The sequence below is a fragment of the Bacillus rossius genome, chromosome 13 (genome assembly GCF_032445375.1).
Source record: "Bacillus rossius redtenbacheri isolate Brsri chromosome 13, Brsri_v3, whole genome shotgun sequence".
Classification (NCBI taxonomy): Eukaryota; Metazoa; Arthropoda; class Insecta; order Phasmatodea; family Bacillidae; genus Bacillus; species Bacillus rossius.
This window is the reverse complement of record NC_086340.1, coordinates 59,779-77,164: the sequence shown is the minus strand read 5'-3', so window position 1 is coordinate 77,164 and position 17,386 is coordinate 59,779. Positions and strand designations below refer to the sequence as shown.

The window sequence follows — 17,386 nt, the reverse complement described above, 5'->3', positions numbered from 1 at the left end:
AAATGCAAGAAGTTGGCAGTTGGCCGATGCTTGCGTTGCGTTTTTGCGTCTTGCGTAGTTTATAAACGTTACTGAATTGTTTGCGTCTTACGTTGGTTGCATAGATTATATACACGGCCTCATTCATAATGATCACCCTTAGAAGCCAGCGTTGCTGACCAACAATTACTATAAACTGGCTGTTACAAAGTAAATACATGTAAATTTATAACAAACTAAATCACGTATCACTAAGTTAACCATAACAAACTAAAGAGAATAAACTGAAAACTTAATATAAGATACTGAACATAATTTAATGTATACAATATTCTAAATGAAATTAACTAAAATTGACATTATAAACAAGTTAAAAAATATACCTAATGCTATAATTTTAACTACAGTCTAAATGTTTCATGACGACATTTTACTACTAACCAAGATATAATAATCCTTGTAAAAAAATAACATAAAGTTTCTAATAAAAATTATTTGTACACATTCGGTCACGCCGAATTACTCATGCCAAAGCTAAAACTGATGTTAAGTTAGTTGGAATGTTTACGTAAACATCGAAAGGGGGAACTTGGCAAACGCTTAGCCATTTGGCCACTCGGTTTGGAATTATTAAAGCAACGGTTCAAAAACAGTCTCGCCAAATACAGAGAACGACGAATGCGGTGGCTTGTTTGCGACTTGCGACGTGGGTTGTCCTCCGGCTGGCCTTGAAGAAGCACTCACCGCCCAACGGCCGGTCTCGGCGGGACAAACAACTGCCAGCCATTGGCCAGTGGCTAGCTCGGCATTCACGGCGCATTCCACGAGCGAGACTTGAACAGCCGGCCTTCCCCTTCCCATCAACCACCGACACCGAGTGCGAGTAAGGTCGCAGCAATGACTTGACACTGACATCTGACGGGAAGCTTATGATGTACATCAAGTACTGTCCCTGCCCGAACACGCCTGAATATTCACCTTCGGCTTCGGGTTTATTTACATATATATTTATATTTCTCTGTTTATTTTAATGTAGCTATACTAACCTAACTAACCGTCCATAGTGTTCTAAAGTGTTTTAAAGTAGCTAACCTAACCGACCACTTTTAATATTTGGATTCATTTTTCCTGCGCAAAAATAAAACAAATCCCGAAGTTAGGCTTCTCACATCTGGCACGTGACGCGGTTCTTCTAGTTGCCGTTTACAACAGAAAAAAAATTAAAAGGAAGCAGGGGTAATGCACCAGCGGCAATTTTTTTTCATGTATCATTATTATCATTATTAACATCGTTACTACAATTATGATCATCCGAAAGGCTATTTCTTTCATTGCCCCCCACATCTGTGGATTAAATAAAACAATTTACAATAACCATTAACAACATCCTGCAACACTAATGAACCTTCTGTTTAATGTTTGGCAATGGAATCAATTTTCAATTCACGTCATGACAAATTAGCAAAACGCATTGTTAAACTAGCATTGAACACTAATGTTGAGTTTACGCGGGTTATTGACAAGTTCCCTTAAAACAGTTATTATTTTATTGAGTTATGAATCTTCCAATAAACTTGAAATAAAAGTCTGTCTATATATGCTGTAACTCCAACGGCAGCACTGGCTGACTCACCCAGCGAGTGTTGTGTCTGGTGGTGGGTGACTAGAGGGGGGGGGGGGGGGGGCGTGGACTCCTGGACTGTCCGTCACTCCAGCCCTCGAGCTCGGCTCACGGACACTCGCTCCTGCGGCCACTCGCCCGGCGAGTTGTGTGCCTGCCGTGGTCCGCGGGGCGCCTCGCTGCTTCGGTGGCAGGATCGGTCGCCACACAACTCGCCGGGCGAGTAGCCGCAGCAGCGAATGTCCATCAACTGAGCTGCGGACCGCTTTTCCGAACACCAGCTGATTCAGTCTTGGTTTCTGTCTATTTTTTTTTATCTTCACATTTTTTAAATTATTTTTTTGTTTTTCGGAATTTCATTCCATGACAAACCGTGCAAAAACTATAATGGCGTATGTCCCAAAAAAAATAACTGCATGAAATAGAAATTCCCCATTGCGTGGATCATTCAAAGAACGTACAGGAGAAGAAGTGCGCTACTCTGCTGTAGACTGTTCAACTGGTAGTGTAGCTCACTCACCCAGCGAGGTTACGCATGGACTTTCCGGCATTGTTTGTGCATTGTTGCACATGTCACCTTTTTTATTGAAACAAAAAATTATAAAAAAAAAACTTAATTACGAAAATACTGTCAGCACTTGAGAAGCGAGCGGTGTTGACGGAGAGGTAAAATAAAAAAAATAAAACTGATACGAAACAAAAGTTGATCTTAAAAAGTTTTCGAAACGACTCAAAAGGGAAATCGTCCGTTCGTGGGGAAGAAGAGGGGGGAGGGGGAGGGAACACGCAAGGCTACTCCAGTCTCGCCATGCCTATTTCAGAATGCGTAGTACTGTTCGAGCACACGCGCCTAGTCAGGGGTGTACGTGTGTGAGTGAGGCGGGATGATAGGTGCGACGCTCGCTGGTGCTTCTAGCGCGGTGTCGCCTCTAAGCGCAAGGCCGTGTTTAGTGGCACGCAATGAAGATAAATTTGTGTAATGTAATTTTCAAGAATCCGTACCGGGAGTTTAATTCCAACATAATTATCCTTAAAACACGGATTTTTACCCATCTTCTCTCTTCTCAAAAATTGTTTATAAGCGAAATACCGAAACGTAACCACTCGTCCGCATTCAGCGGATGTTCTCGTGAACAGACTTACTTACTCAGGCATCTCGCGCAGGCGGCTCTGCACACTTCATCTGAGGGCGATGAAGTTTCAATCAAGAGCAGGACATCTTTTAGCGACCCAAACACTGGTAACGTGTGGGCCTCGGGGCACCCCGAGCGGCCAGGGGCCAGCGACCCCACGGCGGCCGGAAGTGAGGGGGGGGATGAGGGGGCAGATAGCCGACACGCCCGGACTGTCAAACCGGCGTCCTCAATGACGCTAGGAGTAGCTCGCCCACGCAACGACGGCGCGCCTAGCGCGCGCTCTGGCTGCGCGCTGCGAACGAGATGCCCCGAGAACTCCTCCTTCGACCTCACTATCACCAACTGTATTCCTTCACTTCGCGCCGCAAGCAGGGACTGGGGGAGGTGTGGGATTTCGAAGGAGAGGAAAAAAAATTTAATAAGCGTACATACTTGCCACTAACAATAGCAGCCGTGGAGACATGACTACGCACGCAGTTGAAATCGCAGTGTCGTAACAGCTCGTGTGCTGTCGCAACTGGAATAGTGGCGGGGGGTGGGGGGAGATAGCCCGCCTCCCCCCCCCCTTCCAGGAGAACAGGGAGACCGACAGTAGCGGCGAGAGAGCAAGCAGCTCTCGCAGGCCATACAGCGGAGAGAGAGCCCACCGCGAATCGACCCTAACCCAAACGATTCCCCGTCGTCGACCGATCGATATGCGGCGCGGGCCGCCACGGCGAGACGCGGCGAGACAAGAACAAAGGCCTTCCGGGGGGAGCCACGCCCAGAGACACGTGCGCCATTTAACGGCAGGCGCGGAGGGCGACACCCCCAAGGTGCGCGGCGCTCCCAGCACGCTCGCGAGGCCCCTACACGCGCGACAACGCCCACATCAAGCCTGGCTCCAGGGAAGGGGGGAGGCGGTGGGGGCGACAGCCCCTCCCGAGACCAATTGTACTGATTAGTGTAGCCTATATTCATGTTTACTTAAATATTTAATTTCGTACGTTAAACTTTCATCTCATCAAAAGTTGCATGCAGCTACCAAGGTCCTGTATTTGAAACCTGCAATTCGTAAATAATATTCCGAGGCCAACATCTGACCACTTTCATTTTTTTTGCAACTACGGCCTTTCTTCTGTGCGATAGCCCCTCCCGAAAAGTCATCCTGAAGCCGCCATTGGCCCGCCTCCGGGCGAGGGTATCGTGACTCTCACTCACTCACTCACTCACTCACTCACTCACTCTACAACAGCATCGTCCCTCGTGTCGCCTGACGGACACAGGTCCCACAATACTTCATGTCAGACTCTGACGTCACGGATGGTGTCGACAGCGGTCACAGTCTATGGTCCTTCGCTGGCACGGAAGATGAACACTTGTGATTTTTTTTGAAGTTCCCGGTTTATCGTTTCAAAAAATTGTGCTTGTAAACGGAAAGGAATGACTTGAATATTGTTTGAACGCCTACAAGTTCGATGAATATTCAATACTTAGCGGCGTACTCAGTTACAATAAACGAAGACAATAAACAAAAGCAATTGAAAAACACTTATCTTGGCGCTCTGGTAACTACTATAGAAATAAGTATACTTGGACATCGAAATTGATCGCTATTGTAGAAAGGGCGGTGCTCCGTGCGACATGAAGTCATTCACTTTAGGATAAGGGCATGGCAGCCCTCAGGGTTGTACTGTTGTGGACTGCCCTCAGAGGCCACGGGTATCTGCAGGAAATTATTTTAAGGGAGAGAGGGGGGGGGGGGGGGGAATAGGTGCGTGAACTTGTGTATGAGCATTAAAAGTTATACTACTTACTTAGCACAATTAAAAAAAAAACTTAATTTTGCGTGTGAATGTTTAATAGAAATAAAATAAAAGTACTGGAAATTTAAAAATAATAAAGATAATTTCAATAAAAATTTAAATACTTAGATAAAAACTCAGTATACAATATTAATATACACACATGTATATTATTCCATTTAGTAAAATAATAGAGAAAATTTAGAATAAATAATGAAAATCAATAAATATGCTGAACTGTTATCCTTAATTATTAAATTTAATTATTTATTAAATAATATTAATCAACTCATCTTGCATTATGATCTCATATTATGCACTCTCAGCATGAAACAAAAATTAACAGGGTGAAAACAAACTATATAAAAATAAAAAATATATATATGCTTTTAAATCATATACTTTAGTGATTGATATTGAATACTGGTCTATATCATTAAAAACATTTATTGTAAATATTAGTGATAGAAATTGTGCTTATAAAATATTTCAATTATATTTATGGAAGTGAAGTTTTGTTCGCCTATATAGATAATATATGATTTATACGCAGATTACTTTTTTATTTATTTAATGTATTTGTAGGTGGTAAAGTTAAGGCAATATTCCTTCTTTTACTTAACTACATTTGTACATTAACTACCATTGCATTAGCTATTCAAAATAAACAATTTAACATAACAAAGATGGAAATGACGATAATATAGTGGTGATAAGCTGGAAAACCAAATGGTTTTTCAAATAGTATATATTAATTTATTTTAATGAAAAGTCTGATTCCACTCTAATAGCAACAATTGTTAGCTTACCAAATATATTTAGTTTACCAAATATATTCCAGGATAGTTTCACTACCATAAAGTTTCATTTGACACACCAATATGTTTGGTATGTACCCTAACATTTACGTAAGTGACTATATACGGGTTTACGTTGCTACACGTAGGTCCACCATCTTTTGTTACATTTCCGTTCCATTTTCACGAAATTACTCCTAACAAACTTTTCAAAACCTTTTAATAAATTTTTTTCGAAAATTTTTCAACATCGCAGGGTTATTTTTATATGAAATAAGCAAAATTAGAAATAATACAAAACAGATCTTCTATTCACAGGAGCATGTCCATATTTATATTACAGACCTGTCAGCGATAATTTCCACATCATTTAAGTGGACTGTCTCCAACTATTTATATGTGACTATAAACTCAGGCAAGGCATGAAAAACAAAAAATCAAATGTCGCCTGGAAATTAAAGTTTCATGAATTCCACCCTGGGACTTTTTCGTGCCAAGTTCTTCAATTTTGTTATATTCGTGAACTTTTGTGCCACAAACGCCCTGTCAGTTCTTTCCACAGCTTCTTAAACCCCTCATGGCCACACCGGGCACTGCAGAGGGACTCCTACATCCGGCTCTCGTGTGGCTCTGAGGTGTTCGCGGACAGTCGACAGTCAACTCTCTTCCCGTCTCGTACCACGGCCAGTTCAGTTCGCTCAACCCCCTGCACGGCAGCGCTATCTCCGATACCTTCGAGACTCCAAGCTTCCTTCAATCAACACCAGAGGGACACTGAACACTGCGCTTTGCACATAGAGCACAGCTGCTGACTCTCTGTGTATCTTACCTAAGGAATTCGTAACACCGAGCAGAAACATTTTATGAAGTCTTAAAATATACGTATCATCACTTAAGGAAACACCACCGCCTATGTGACAAAAAGCAAATGTTTCAGAAGAGCTCAAAAAAACAAAAAAACTCTTGAATGTTGTTTTTGTTTTAGATTTACACAGAAGGTGCTCAATAACACCAACTGCATGATGTTAAATGCATACATTCCCAAAGAGAAACAAAAAACAAAATTTAAAAATAAAAAAAATTGTTGCTTAGGCAGTGGTGTTTCTTTAGCAACGATATTCTCTTTTTTGATAAGTTCAGCTGGTTTTGCATTCCTAGTAGCAGACTCATCAGGAAGTTCACTGAGTACCTCCAGAGCAGTTCGCCTTGGCTTGACGCTAGGTTAGGTTGGGCACAGCGATGCCTCCCCCCCCCCCCCAACCCCCCACCATCCCCACAGCCGCCGGCCAAACAGGGGCAAGGATGAGCTAGAAATAGCAGCAGCTGAGTGTGTGCATGGTGTAGTTATGTTTAAGGATGGGCTCCGCGGGTAAACAGGAGCTGGTTGGCCAGTGTGAAACACGGCCAACACATGCACTGGATGTTGGAAGGTTACATTCCGCTTCACACTATGAGTCATTAACAAATCTCAGAACACAATATCTTTAGATTGAAAAGAGTTAATGCTGTAAGTAAAACATAATAAATTGATATCAGTTTTGCATTACAGGAAACCCAACTGTTAAAATCACTTTAATAAAAATTTATATTTTGAATGAAAAAATTGTTACATAAAGCATTTCTGTACTTTTACTATTTTCTCTCCTATATCACAGGACTATTGTTAAATAAGTTCCCCAAATTTTTAAAAAAACTTTCCTTCAATGTTAAATTTTTTTCTGTATACCTACACAGAACTAGAACTTTCTACATTTGCATAATGTGCCAAACATGTCACTAAACTACTGAATTCACCGTACCTAATTAAAAAGCAATCAAATACGTAGTTAATATGCATGTATTAAAAATGGAAACTAATTGCTTGAAATAAGCAGTAGTTATAAAAAAATTACTCACCCTGGCAAGTATTTACATTACAGTCATAATTCACTTTATAACCTATTCACTGTATAAAACAAATAATGTTTATTCGAAAAAGCTTTTATCACATTAAAGCAATAAAATTGGGTAAATATGTTATAAAATTATCTCATCACTAAAGAAGAGAATCATAGCTATTTTCACAATTCTCTTACCCCACTCTATGATGATAATATGGCCAGTATTTATTTTATTAACATTAAATTTTCTCTAAATTGTTTTAGTACAATATGCACAAAACATTTTGGGCCATACAACTTGTAAATTAAAACTTAAACTTCATATGAAATAAGACAAATAATTTTAATAACTTAAGGAAATAAAGACTAAGTAAAAAATTATACGTGATACATAAAAAAAATTCTAATTATTGTACCAATTCCAACAATTTTTTTAAAGTAAAAAAGGCATAAAAGTGTGTAACATAAAGAGTTATCCAGACACGTTAATGGAACAATGTAAAGGAAATCTTGCCTTGACACAAAAAGGCACTGAATTGCAGCGTTCTGCTCCTAATTTCATTTTTTTCTTTGTGAGCTTCTTGTAACACAACTGTATACACAGGGGAATCCTTCTTTTCGCAGACAAGAGAGCCAAACGCCTGATCGTTCATCTTCGGTTTTTTTTGTTCATTGTAAATAAATATGGCGGTGTTGATAAAAGGATACTAATGGTTAATTAGGTTAGGTTAGCTACATTATAAATACTTTAAAACATTGTGGACGGTTGATTTGGTTAGGATAGCTACATAAAAGATACGGAAAAAAAGCATGAACTTGGGGAAATTCAGGTTTTGGCTCTCTCGTCTGTGAAAAGAAGGCTTCCCGTATACACAGGCTTCTTACTTGGCACGTGTTTCAATTGTTGTAACAGTCATCAGAGATTTTGTATGCTCAGTTTTTGATGAAAATAAATGTTTACTATGCAGATTACTTATTTTATACTTAACATCTTTGTAGGTGGTAAAGTTAAGGCAATATGCCTTCTTTTACTTAACCACATTTGTACATTAACTACCATTGCATTAGCCATTCAAAATAAAAAATTTAACATAAAGATGTAGATGATGATAATATAGTGATAAGCTGGAAAACCATATGGTTGTTTTAAATCTTTTTTTTTTTAATAACAGTATATATTAGTTTATTTTAATGAAAGTCTGATTCCACTCTCATAGCAACAAAAGTTAGCTCATTAATGTTTCTTGTGATTTACAGGAACAAAAAATTATATACTAATCAAGATCTAATCATTTAAATTATCTGAGTAAGTTGTAAATTATACCCAGCTAAATACTTCTGTAAAATTAAATTAATTAGTGAATTATAGACAAGTGTGTAGAACATATGAGGAAATAAATAAATGTATTATTTCAAAAAAAATTCTTATTGTGGGAAATCCCCGACAGTTCTGTAAATCCCTATTCAGTGGGAAACACCAATTCTATTGAAAATACTCTTCCTGTTGGGGAAATACCATCTCTGTGGTTAAGTCCACATCAAGTCTGGACATCAGTTCTTTGATGTCGTAACTTTCCTGGTTCAACATGAGTGGCAGAAAGCGGGATGATGTTGTATGGCTTTCATTTGAACATGCTGAGAACCAAAATAACTAATGTAATAAAAAAAAAGAGCTGGTTTGAACAAAAAAAAGTTGTTTGGATTTTAAAAGAAAACTGTTTTTTTTTCCAACCCTGGTTATAATATACCATTGACACTGTGCAGTGGCGTAGCCAGGATTTGTGTATGGGGGGGTGTTAAGAAGCATGCCCCCCCCCCCCCATATTACAGCGGGAAGTCCGGGGGTCCTGCCCCAGGAAAATTTGGATTTTAAGGTGTAAAATAGTGCTATTTTAGCAGTTTTCAGTACATAAATTTAATAATTGTAATGGTAAAAATTTTAATTAATTTTAATATGAAATTTGTTTGAGTGATGAATAAGAAATTAATTAAAGATTTGGTGCTAAGCGGGAAAAGGGGAGGGGGGTGTTTGAACCCCTAAAACCATCCCCCCCCCCTGGCTACGCCCCTGACACTGGGACATTCCTCTACGGACACGCCCCACAGTCGTCTCGAACGAAGCTCGCTGCAGTTGCCGCAACAGGCCCAACTCGAGCGAGCACCCCCTGCCAGTCCGGGGAGGACAGCGTGGCGGCACGGGGCTCGGGGCACGCACCTGTATCTCCAGCAGCAGCTCCGTCTTGCGGCGCCGGATGTCGATCAGCAGCTTCTGCTGCTCCGGGGTCAGCTCTGCACAGACGCAGTCCAGTTCAGTTCGCGAGCTTCAACCAGCACACCGTTACACATCCCAGACACATCATAGGCGCACCCAGGATTTTTTTCCTGGGGGGGGGGGGGGGGGGGAAGGGGTGTTTCTTCCAGATATTTAGAGATTTTATTTCGTGGCGGGGGGCGGGGGGGGGGGGGGGGGGGCGCTTCTGATTTTTAAGAAAAAACTGCAAAACACCAAAAAAAAAAATAATGGTTTATAATAAACTTTTTTTTAAGCTTACTTATACTTTTTTTGACAGAAGAATTCTTCCTTTTTTTTTTTTTTTTTTTTTTTTTGGCAAATATTCAGCAAACGCATCCTCCGGGTCACGATGCGGATGTTGCATAGTGGACGTTCACGAACCAACCGCTGCAAATTCAGATTTGTTTACCGTTAACTACTTACCCAATTGGGCTGCTTGGCGACGTTATTTCTCTCGTCGCTGGGTGTGAAACTTCAGAAAATAAGTTTCGAATGACACGAGTGTTCATAATATTCTTGCCTTTATTTCGGGGGGTTTTGAACCCCCAAAACACCCCCCCCCCCCCCCCCCCCCCCTGGGTAAGCCATTGCTACACATCCACGAGGTGACAAAATAACTCTCGAGTTCTGAAGTATGCGTATTTTCAACAGAATGTATGATCATGTCCTTTTTTTTTCACATGCACACACCAGTCACACTGATCTGACAAAAAAAAAAAGATAAATAAAGACAGTTATGTTCTGACACACGTCGCCAGATGATTGTCGCGAAGACAAACCTTGGGATTTGTACAGGGATTTAAACCACAAAGGTTTTTAAACTAACTATTTTATAGAAAAACCAAATGGTTCCTTTTAAATACAGTACTGTATTTTGAAATAGAATATCCTAATTATTTTTGATGAAAGGTCTAATTCCACTCTAATAACAACAATAGTTAGCTCATTAATGTTTATCATGATTCACGGGAACAAACAATTATAAACTAATCAAGATATTATCTTTTAAATTACACTATGCGACATTTAAATTTTTTTGGAACAATGTTTTGAGACTGTAAGGTGATTTTAGAAATATTTTTTATGCTGATGTAAAATTTGTTTTTACTTTCCCTGTATCAGGTAAGATTTTTTTACAATTCAATTTTGAGGTTTTTTTTTTTAAGGGGCAGTAAGACATCCCTGGCCTGAACAAGCATTTTGGGATGCTAAATTGAGCATAACTTCTTTAATACTTTGTTTATAATGATGATTGTGGCACATAATTTAGATTATAATGTAAATGAATTATTAAAACTGAAAACATTAAAAAAAATTTACGTAGCAAGACAGAAGATTGCTGAAAACTTAAAATTAAGTCTTTTTTCACCAATTTTCTCTCCTTGTAATGTAATATTTTTGAATGGTTTCACTTTTAATAATTCATTTACATTATTATCTCAATTATTTGCTACACTCTTAATTATAAATTATGTATTAAAGAAGTTATGTGCTATTTAGCATCCCAAAATGCTTGTTCAGACCAGAGGTAAATAAAACTGAAGAAAATTAATTTTTTGGACAGTGAACAATTTATTTGGGTTTAATTTAAAAGTCATGTACTTTATAACCCAGTATGAAATTGCAAAGCACTTGCATTACAGTGGATAATATTTATGTTGAAATAAATAGGTACTATAGAAAAAAAGTTTTGTATACAAATGTTTGTAATTCCAAATTTAAATTTTATCATTACAAAATATTTTTCTTTTTTTTATGGAAGTGCATTTTAGAATTGAGTTTTCAGTTGTTGTTTGTGCAGCAATTCACCTCAGATTTTTTAAATTTATATAAAAAAAAAAGGGGTTTGATTCAAATTATCCCACTCTGGGTAAATTTGAGGTTCTTTAAAATTGTTATTAATGTTAGAAATTTTTTTTTAATTTTAAAACTAAGTTAGTTTTGTACATTAGTGGACTCTCCTATATGAAAAATTTCATATTAGAAAACCTTTCAACAGTGTGAACATGATAAAAAAAATTTTCAGCAATTTACCCTAAATATTAATGAATAAAAATGCTAAAGCTCTTACCAAAATATTGCAAAGTTGAGAAATAATAACTGTAACAATAATCAATCGAATATATTACAGTGTTAACTAAAAACTATGTAGTGTCATTTTGATTCTCAGAGCACGAAGCAAGACCACTCCGTCTTCTTGCAGCAGCTTCAACACTGCAATTAGTGTACCTTACATTCAGATTCTTTTCCCAGCTCTTCAGTTACATTACTATATGTGGAGAGGTGTCAAGTCCACATCTCGATACTGGTAAGTGGTGTATTAATGGCCGGAAAAAATTTAGAGGAAAGATAAAGTCATAGTAGCTGGCCAATGATAAGACACTTAAATGGAGGAATGAAGGGATAACGGTTTTGGAACTGCCACATACAATTATGCAATTCCGATGGAATTTGATCATAAGCTTTATAAATAAGTGAGAATGTTATCATTGTTAGGATAAATTAGCGAAACCATCGTCAAATCTGAAGTTCCAAGTTGTAGGAGTGAAGTAATGAAATTTGAATAAAAAATATATATATACCATTAGTATTTAGTAGGTATTAAGAAATTAATTTCATATGTGTGGTAATGAGTATAGTAGTCAAGAGAGAATGAATGTGTCGTGATTGGGCAATTGCTCCTTATTGCATATCCCGGTAATATCAACGTTTTTCCTATAATAGGTACATATTTTCAAAATCAAATTAATTTTTGTAATTCTACATTTTTGTTCCACCGAAACAGCTGCTAGCAATTTTAACCAGCTCACAAACATGTTATACTCTTTAAATTGGTGCATGCTTTAGATTGCTGAAGCACATTTGACTGTTTACTTTATTTTAATATTTTATGTTAAAATACAAATGGACATGTTACACAGAACAATTTCTCTCGACAACAATGTTTCTCAAAGTTTTAAACATATTTTCAAATTCAACTACATTTTGGTAATTGTACAGCTTTGCATCACAAACGCAACACATTCCTTTCTATATTTTGATATTTTATTTTAAAACACAACTGGACAAGCAATAAGGAACAATTACATGTAATTACAGTAGTAACGAGAGAAGTGAACATAAGTGTTCGTGTTTTGCGATACTGTATGTATTTAATGTAAAATAGCCAATATGTACATTCATTGATACCAAATGAATAATGCCATGAATACAGGTAAGGTTAAGTGGTTTGTCAAGGATTATAAAATATTTTAGTGACATGTAGGTGAGAGATTTATTGTGTTTGATTAGCAATGTTACATTAAATATTCTTACAGCATGGCTTTTCCGTTAAGTAATAATAAAATTCCCCAAAATACTTTATTCAAACAATAGAGACGTTCCTGTATTTACCATGAAAACAGCATTTTTGAATTCCTACTTGTTTCAGAAAAATCACAGTTTATAATTTACATTGACGTGGCCACCACCATTTTTCACTTTCCTGTGTGGGCCTGCGTGCAAATATGATTTGAAGAACTTATTTTAAATCATGAGAATGGTGGATTACATTAGGTTAGCTAAATTAATAATACTTTGAAACATTGTGGATGGATGGTTGGTTGGGTTAGTATAGCTACATTAAAAATACTGTAAAATATTTTAAATGATTGCTTAGGAATTATTAATTTATGATGTAACTATTCTGACCTAACCAACCGTTCACATGATTTCGTAGTATTTTTTATGTACCGTAGCTATCCTAACTCAACCAACCGTCCACATTGTTTTGAAGTATTTTTAATTTAGCTAACCTAAAATAATCAACCATTTTCACAATTTAACTCAAGTTTTCCAAATCATACCCTAATGGGAATGGAAAAAATGACGGCGGCTACGTTAACTTACACGCATGTAATGTAACATTGATGGTGATTTCTCAAAAACCAGTACCTAGCAATATAGAAATGCTGTTTTAGGGTAAACATAGGCATGTCTCTAGTGTGTGAAAAAAGTATTTCCCGAATTTTACTATCACTTCGTGCAAAATCCGTGCTTAAAGAATATTAGCCTACCTATCATAGCAAAAGTTTCTGTGAGAATAGAACAAGTAAATTAATTTTTTTTTTTATAAATTAACACTGAAATATGGTAGGGACATTATTGGTCGTCAACAAGGTGTTGCTGAAATAATTATGATCTGCAAGTTATTACACTAGAAGATACTGAATGGGACATTTTGAATGGGATGATTCACAAAGTTAGGGCTGAAGTATACTTTATAATACTAGATAACTATGAATCATAATAGCTACAAAAAAAATTAACTGTATGAATGTGACGAAAACATTTTTTTTAAATTTTTAAACAATAGAATAAATAAAACGTAAAACCGTAGGTGATAAATGAATCACATTATTCTTTTTATAGTGGTCTCAATAAGGCATATTAATTGCAGTGTTATTAATACTGTGTAGTGTCATTTTGATTCAGCGTGCACCAGCTGAGACCAGCCTGCATACTTGCAGCAGCTTTAAAACTGCAATTAGTGTACCTTATATTCAGTCTTTTCCATGCTCTTATGCGTAAAATGTATCCCTTGATAATATTAGAGATTTTCAAACCAAAAAAATCCTGCTCTATGTGGCTTTCCCCACAAACAAGGTTTTTTTTAGAATCCAATATTAGTCCTAGAAACATTTTTGAACATTTAATAAGCTGAGATTTTCAACATCTACCTACCCAAAAATAGGTTACAACAAACACCAAGCATTCGTTATAAACTAAATATCTAAGAAACTCAAATGAAAGCCTTTTATAACCAACCTAAACCACTAGATTAAATAAAAGTGTCAAATGTCATACTGTCAAAATTAATAGTCTTGCGTGATTACATAGAAACCTTTACCTGTCAATGTGAACGTGTCCGAACTATGTGAAGAAGTACTCATTTTCCTTAATGACAAGCGCTCGGGGTCTTTCAACATTAGGAATTAAACAATTAAAAAAATAAATAATTTTACGTGACCATTTGTTACTTTCTGTCTAAACTACTTGTAACGAACAAAAACACATTACCAACTTAAAACATATAAAACCCAAAGCCAACACCATCAAAGTAGCCAACAACACAAATTGATTTACACATGTTTCTGGCCACAAGAGATTGCAGCGCTGATGTAGCAGAGTGAATTCAGCAATTGACACATGTGGCATAGTCATTTTTAATCAAGCTATAGCCAAATTTCACTCAAATTTGAATTTTTATATTCAGTAAACTATCAAGTTCCACAAGTTATTTTATTTATTTTGAAATACATCAAAGGCCTAATATCTTGTATTTTAAGTAGCCTCCTGCCCTAAGCAAGGCATTCCATTAATATTTAAGGCCATGGCAACTAACAGAATTTATGAGCGTTTCCCCCACCCCAGGACACGATCACCAAAAACATTTGTGCATAAGGACCATAAAACCTATTGCATAAAAGCACTACCACCACCATACCACAACTAATACGAAAATAATCTATGTGAAGGATGTTGCTCCTTCTATGTTCATCTAACCTTTCATTACATGGTAAAGTATTTCCTTTTTTTTTTTAAGTATGTGTTTTAAATAAACTTACTATTAAAATACTCAAAATATTAATATTATGTACATGTTATTTCAACATTAAAACATATATACTAAAGTCTAGACAAACCCATTCCAGTAAATCAACAATCTTAAATACTAATATTGTATGTTACAGTCCTGGGCAGTAAGTAAAGCCCAGGTGCCAGTACCATCTACCATATGAGAACATGGCCAGCCGCTGCCAATGTTTTTTTTTTTTTTTTTTTTAAAGATGTTGCTTTAAAACTTTAACCACCAATATGGACAGAATTATATATTTGAGTGTAATTTAAATGTTGTTTTACAGGTACCCAAATGCAGACTGGCAGCATTTGAGATTAAAATAAGTGATATTGTTAATGCGACTTCTGCTCCCACAAAATGAAGCTGCGGGCTTGTAAACCTTGCTCCAGGCGATTCACTGTGGGATGAGACCTAGTCTCGCAGAGCTCTCATCATTAGCATACCTTGACTGATTAGTAAATGCCATAGTTCTTTAAACATTGTTTAAACCTATTTTTATGGATCTCCGCGTGCATCTCGCCATGTGCTTTTCGAGTGGATGGCCTAAACTTCCCTCCGTTCCCTAGTTCGTGCAGGGCACACGGGCATGCACCATGCATACGAATCCAGCCTACTCCAGCATGTGCCAGCCAGTGGTGTAGCAAGCGGGTGGCAGGGATGGCCCCCGCCAGGGGCGCCGGAGCAGGAGGGGGCGCCACCGCGACGTTTTCGGGTTACTGAACACCCCCCCTCTCTTTTAATCCAAGAGGGGGCATCATTTTCAATTCTGGCCAGTGGCGCCAGTCACCTTAGCTACGTCACTGGTGCCAGCCACAATTTTTTGGACAAGGAGCAAGTGCCATCATAACCACTCATGTTATTATGACATCTACTGCCTTTCTGTGCTTGCTATAAGGGCGAGAATGCTGGGTGCCAATTGGCAGGTGGTCTGTCCATACACCAACTCATGGAGCGATAAGACTCTGAGAACTCTGGGCAAGACATCACCATGTGGCATGTAGGCAGTAGCATGTTTGACCAGATAGAATTAACCCAAAGTGTTACATCCCTCCAGGATGCTAATAGCACTATGAAAAGACACTCAAAGCACTGGTGTCAATGATTTATTGTTGCAAGCACTTTACTCCAGTTACACACAATCTTAACCTTTCTCCCGTGTGAAGTACATGGACTTGTTAATAATGTCTCGTTATGGTGGGCAGAATGCAACCAGGTCCTTAAAATATTGCATAATATCCCGATGTATACCTACCACATCTGTTAAATGATCTGGTCACTGGTTCGGACGGGTTGCGCGACTGGACATTCGAGGCCTGCAGAGACAGGGCTGGCGCATCCATATAGGCGAACTAGGCAACCGCCTAGGGCGCCAAGTAGCTGGAGGCTAAAATTCAGATAAAGAGAAAAATTATATATATGTTTATATGTAGGACATATATACACACATTATACGCAAACCATCTGCAGGAGAACTTGCAGTACCTGTAAAAAGTCGAACCAGGAAGAAGTTGTGCAAATGCGAAGTTGCGTGAATATTACTCGACGATTTCAGAAGTCGAATATGATCTGACAAAGCAGTTATGCTGAGTTGAGGAGTTAGAAAACAATGCTATCTAACTCTCCTGTTCGAACCCGTCCTGGACGTTTCCCTTGTTACGAGGAACAGCTATCGATGTCGGAAGGATCCTCGCAGATCGGATCTTGCAAATGCTGATTTTATTGTTGATACGCGTGCGTTTAGAAAGTGCGCTGTACCACTGGTGCCAGCAGTCAACACTGTGGGAATTTTGATCAACTTACTCGGCACGGAAGCTTCCGTCCGATGCACACACGTGATATTCAGTTAAACAACAATGAATTCCCGCAGTCGGGAATGTAGTGCGAGTGTAGTCACGTGGTGCGAGGCTCTTTGGGGGTATTGTGTCCCCCACTCAAAAAGTTTAGGGGCACCCATGGACCAAAAAAAAAATTGTATGAAAATTTACTATTGAGACTATGTAATCAGTTAACAGAAGTTGATGGAGCTCCATTAAGACAGTGTCTGTACCCTAACAATAGGGCGACTTGGTTGCTCCACGGAAACATTGACAGAAATAACGTCACAAACTACTGAATTTAATAGAAGTAACATTACCAGTAGGTGCGTGTGTATGCATGTTGTGTGATACGTGTGTGTGTGTGTGTTGGGTGGAAGAAAAAGGGAAATAAAAATGGCGGGAGGGAGGGAGGGTTGCAGGAACCGGTCTGGTCTGGTCTGGTACGTGCTTGTCAAGAAC

At 38.2% G+C, this 17,386-nt stretch overlaps 1 protein-coding gene across 4 annotated transcripts in view; it reads right to left on the bottom strand.

Moving 5' to 3' along the window:
- LOC134538055 (cytohesin-1) overlaps positions 1–14,602 on the bottom strand; it is an 84,977-nt gene extending 70,375 nt beyond the window's left edge. For 2 of the 4 annotated variants that reach the window (XM_063379030.1, XM_063379031.1), the window contains exons 1-2: positions 14,379–14,602; positions 9,413–9,486 (exon numbers count right to left, since the gene is read on the bottom strand). In XM_063379030.1, coding sequence (XP_063235100.1) covers positions 9,413–9,486; positions 14,379–14,457 — 153 coding nt within the window. In that variant the 5' untranslated portion in view covers positions 14,458–14,602. Of the gene's footprint in view, positions 1–2,747; positions 3,040–9,412; positions 9,487–14,378 lie in introns of those variants that run through there. The other 2 variants (XM_063379032.1, XM_063379033.1) reach the window with 1 other exon arrangement.
- Positions 14,603–17,386: the final 2,784 nt, after the last annotated feature.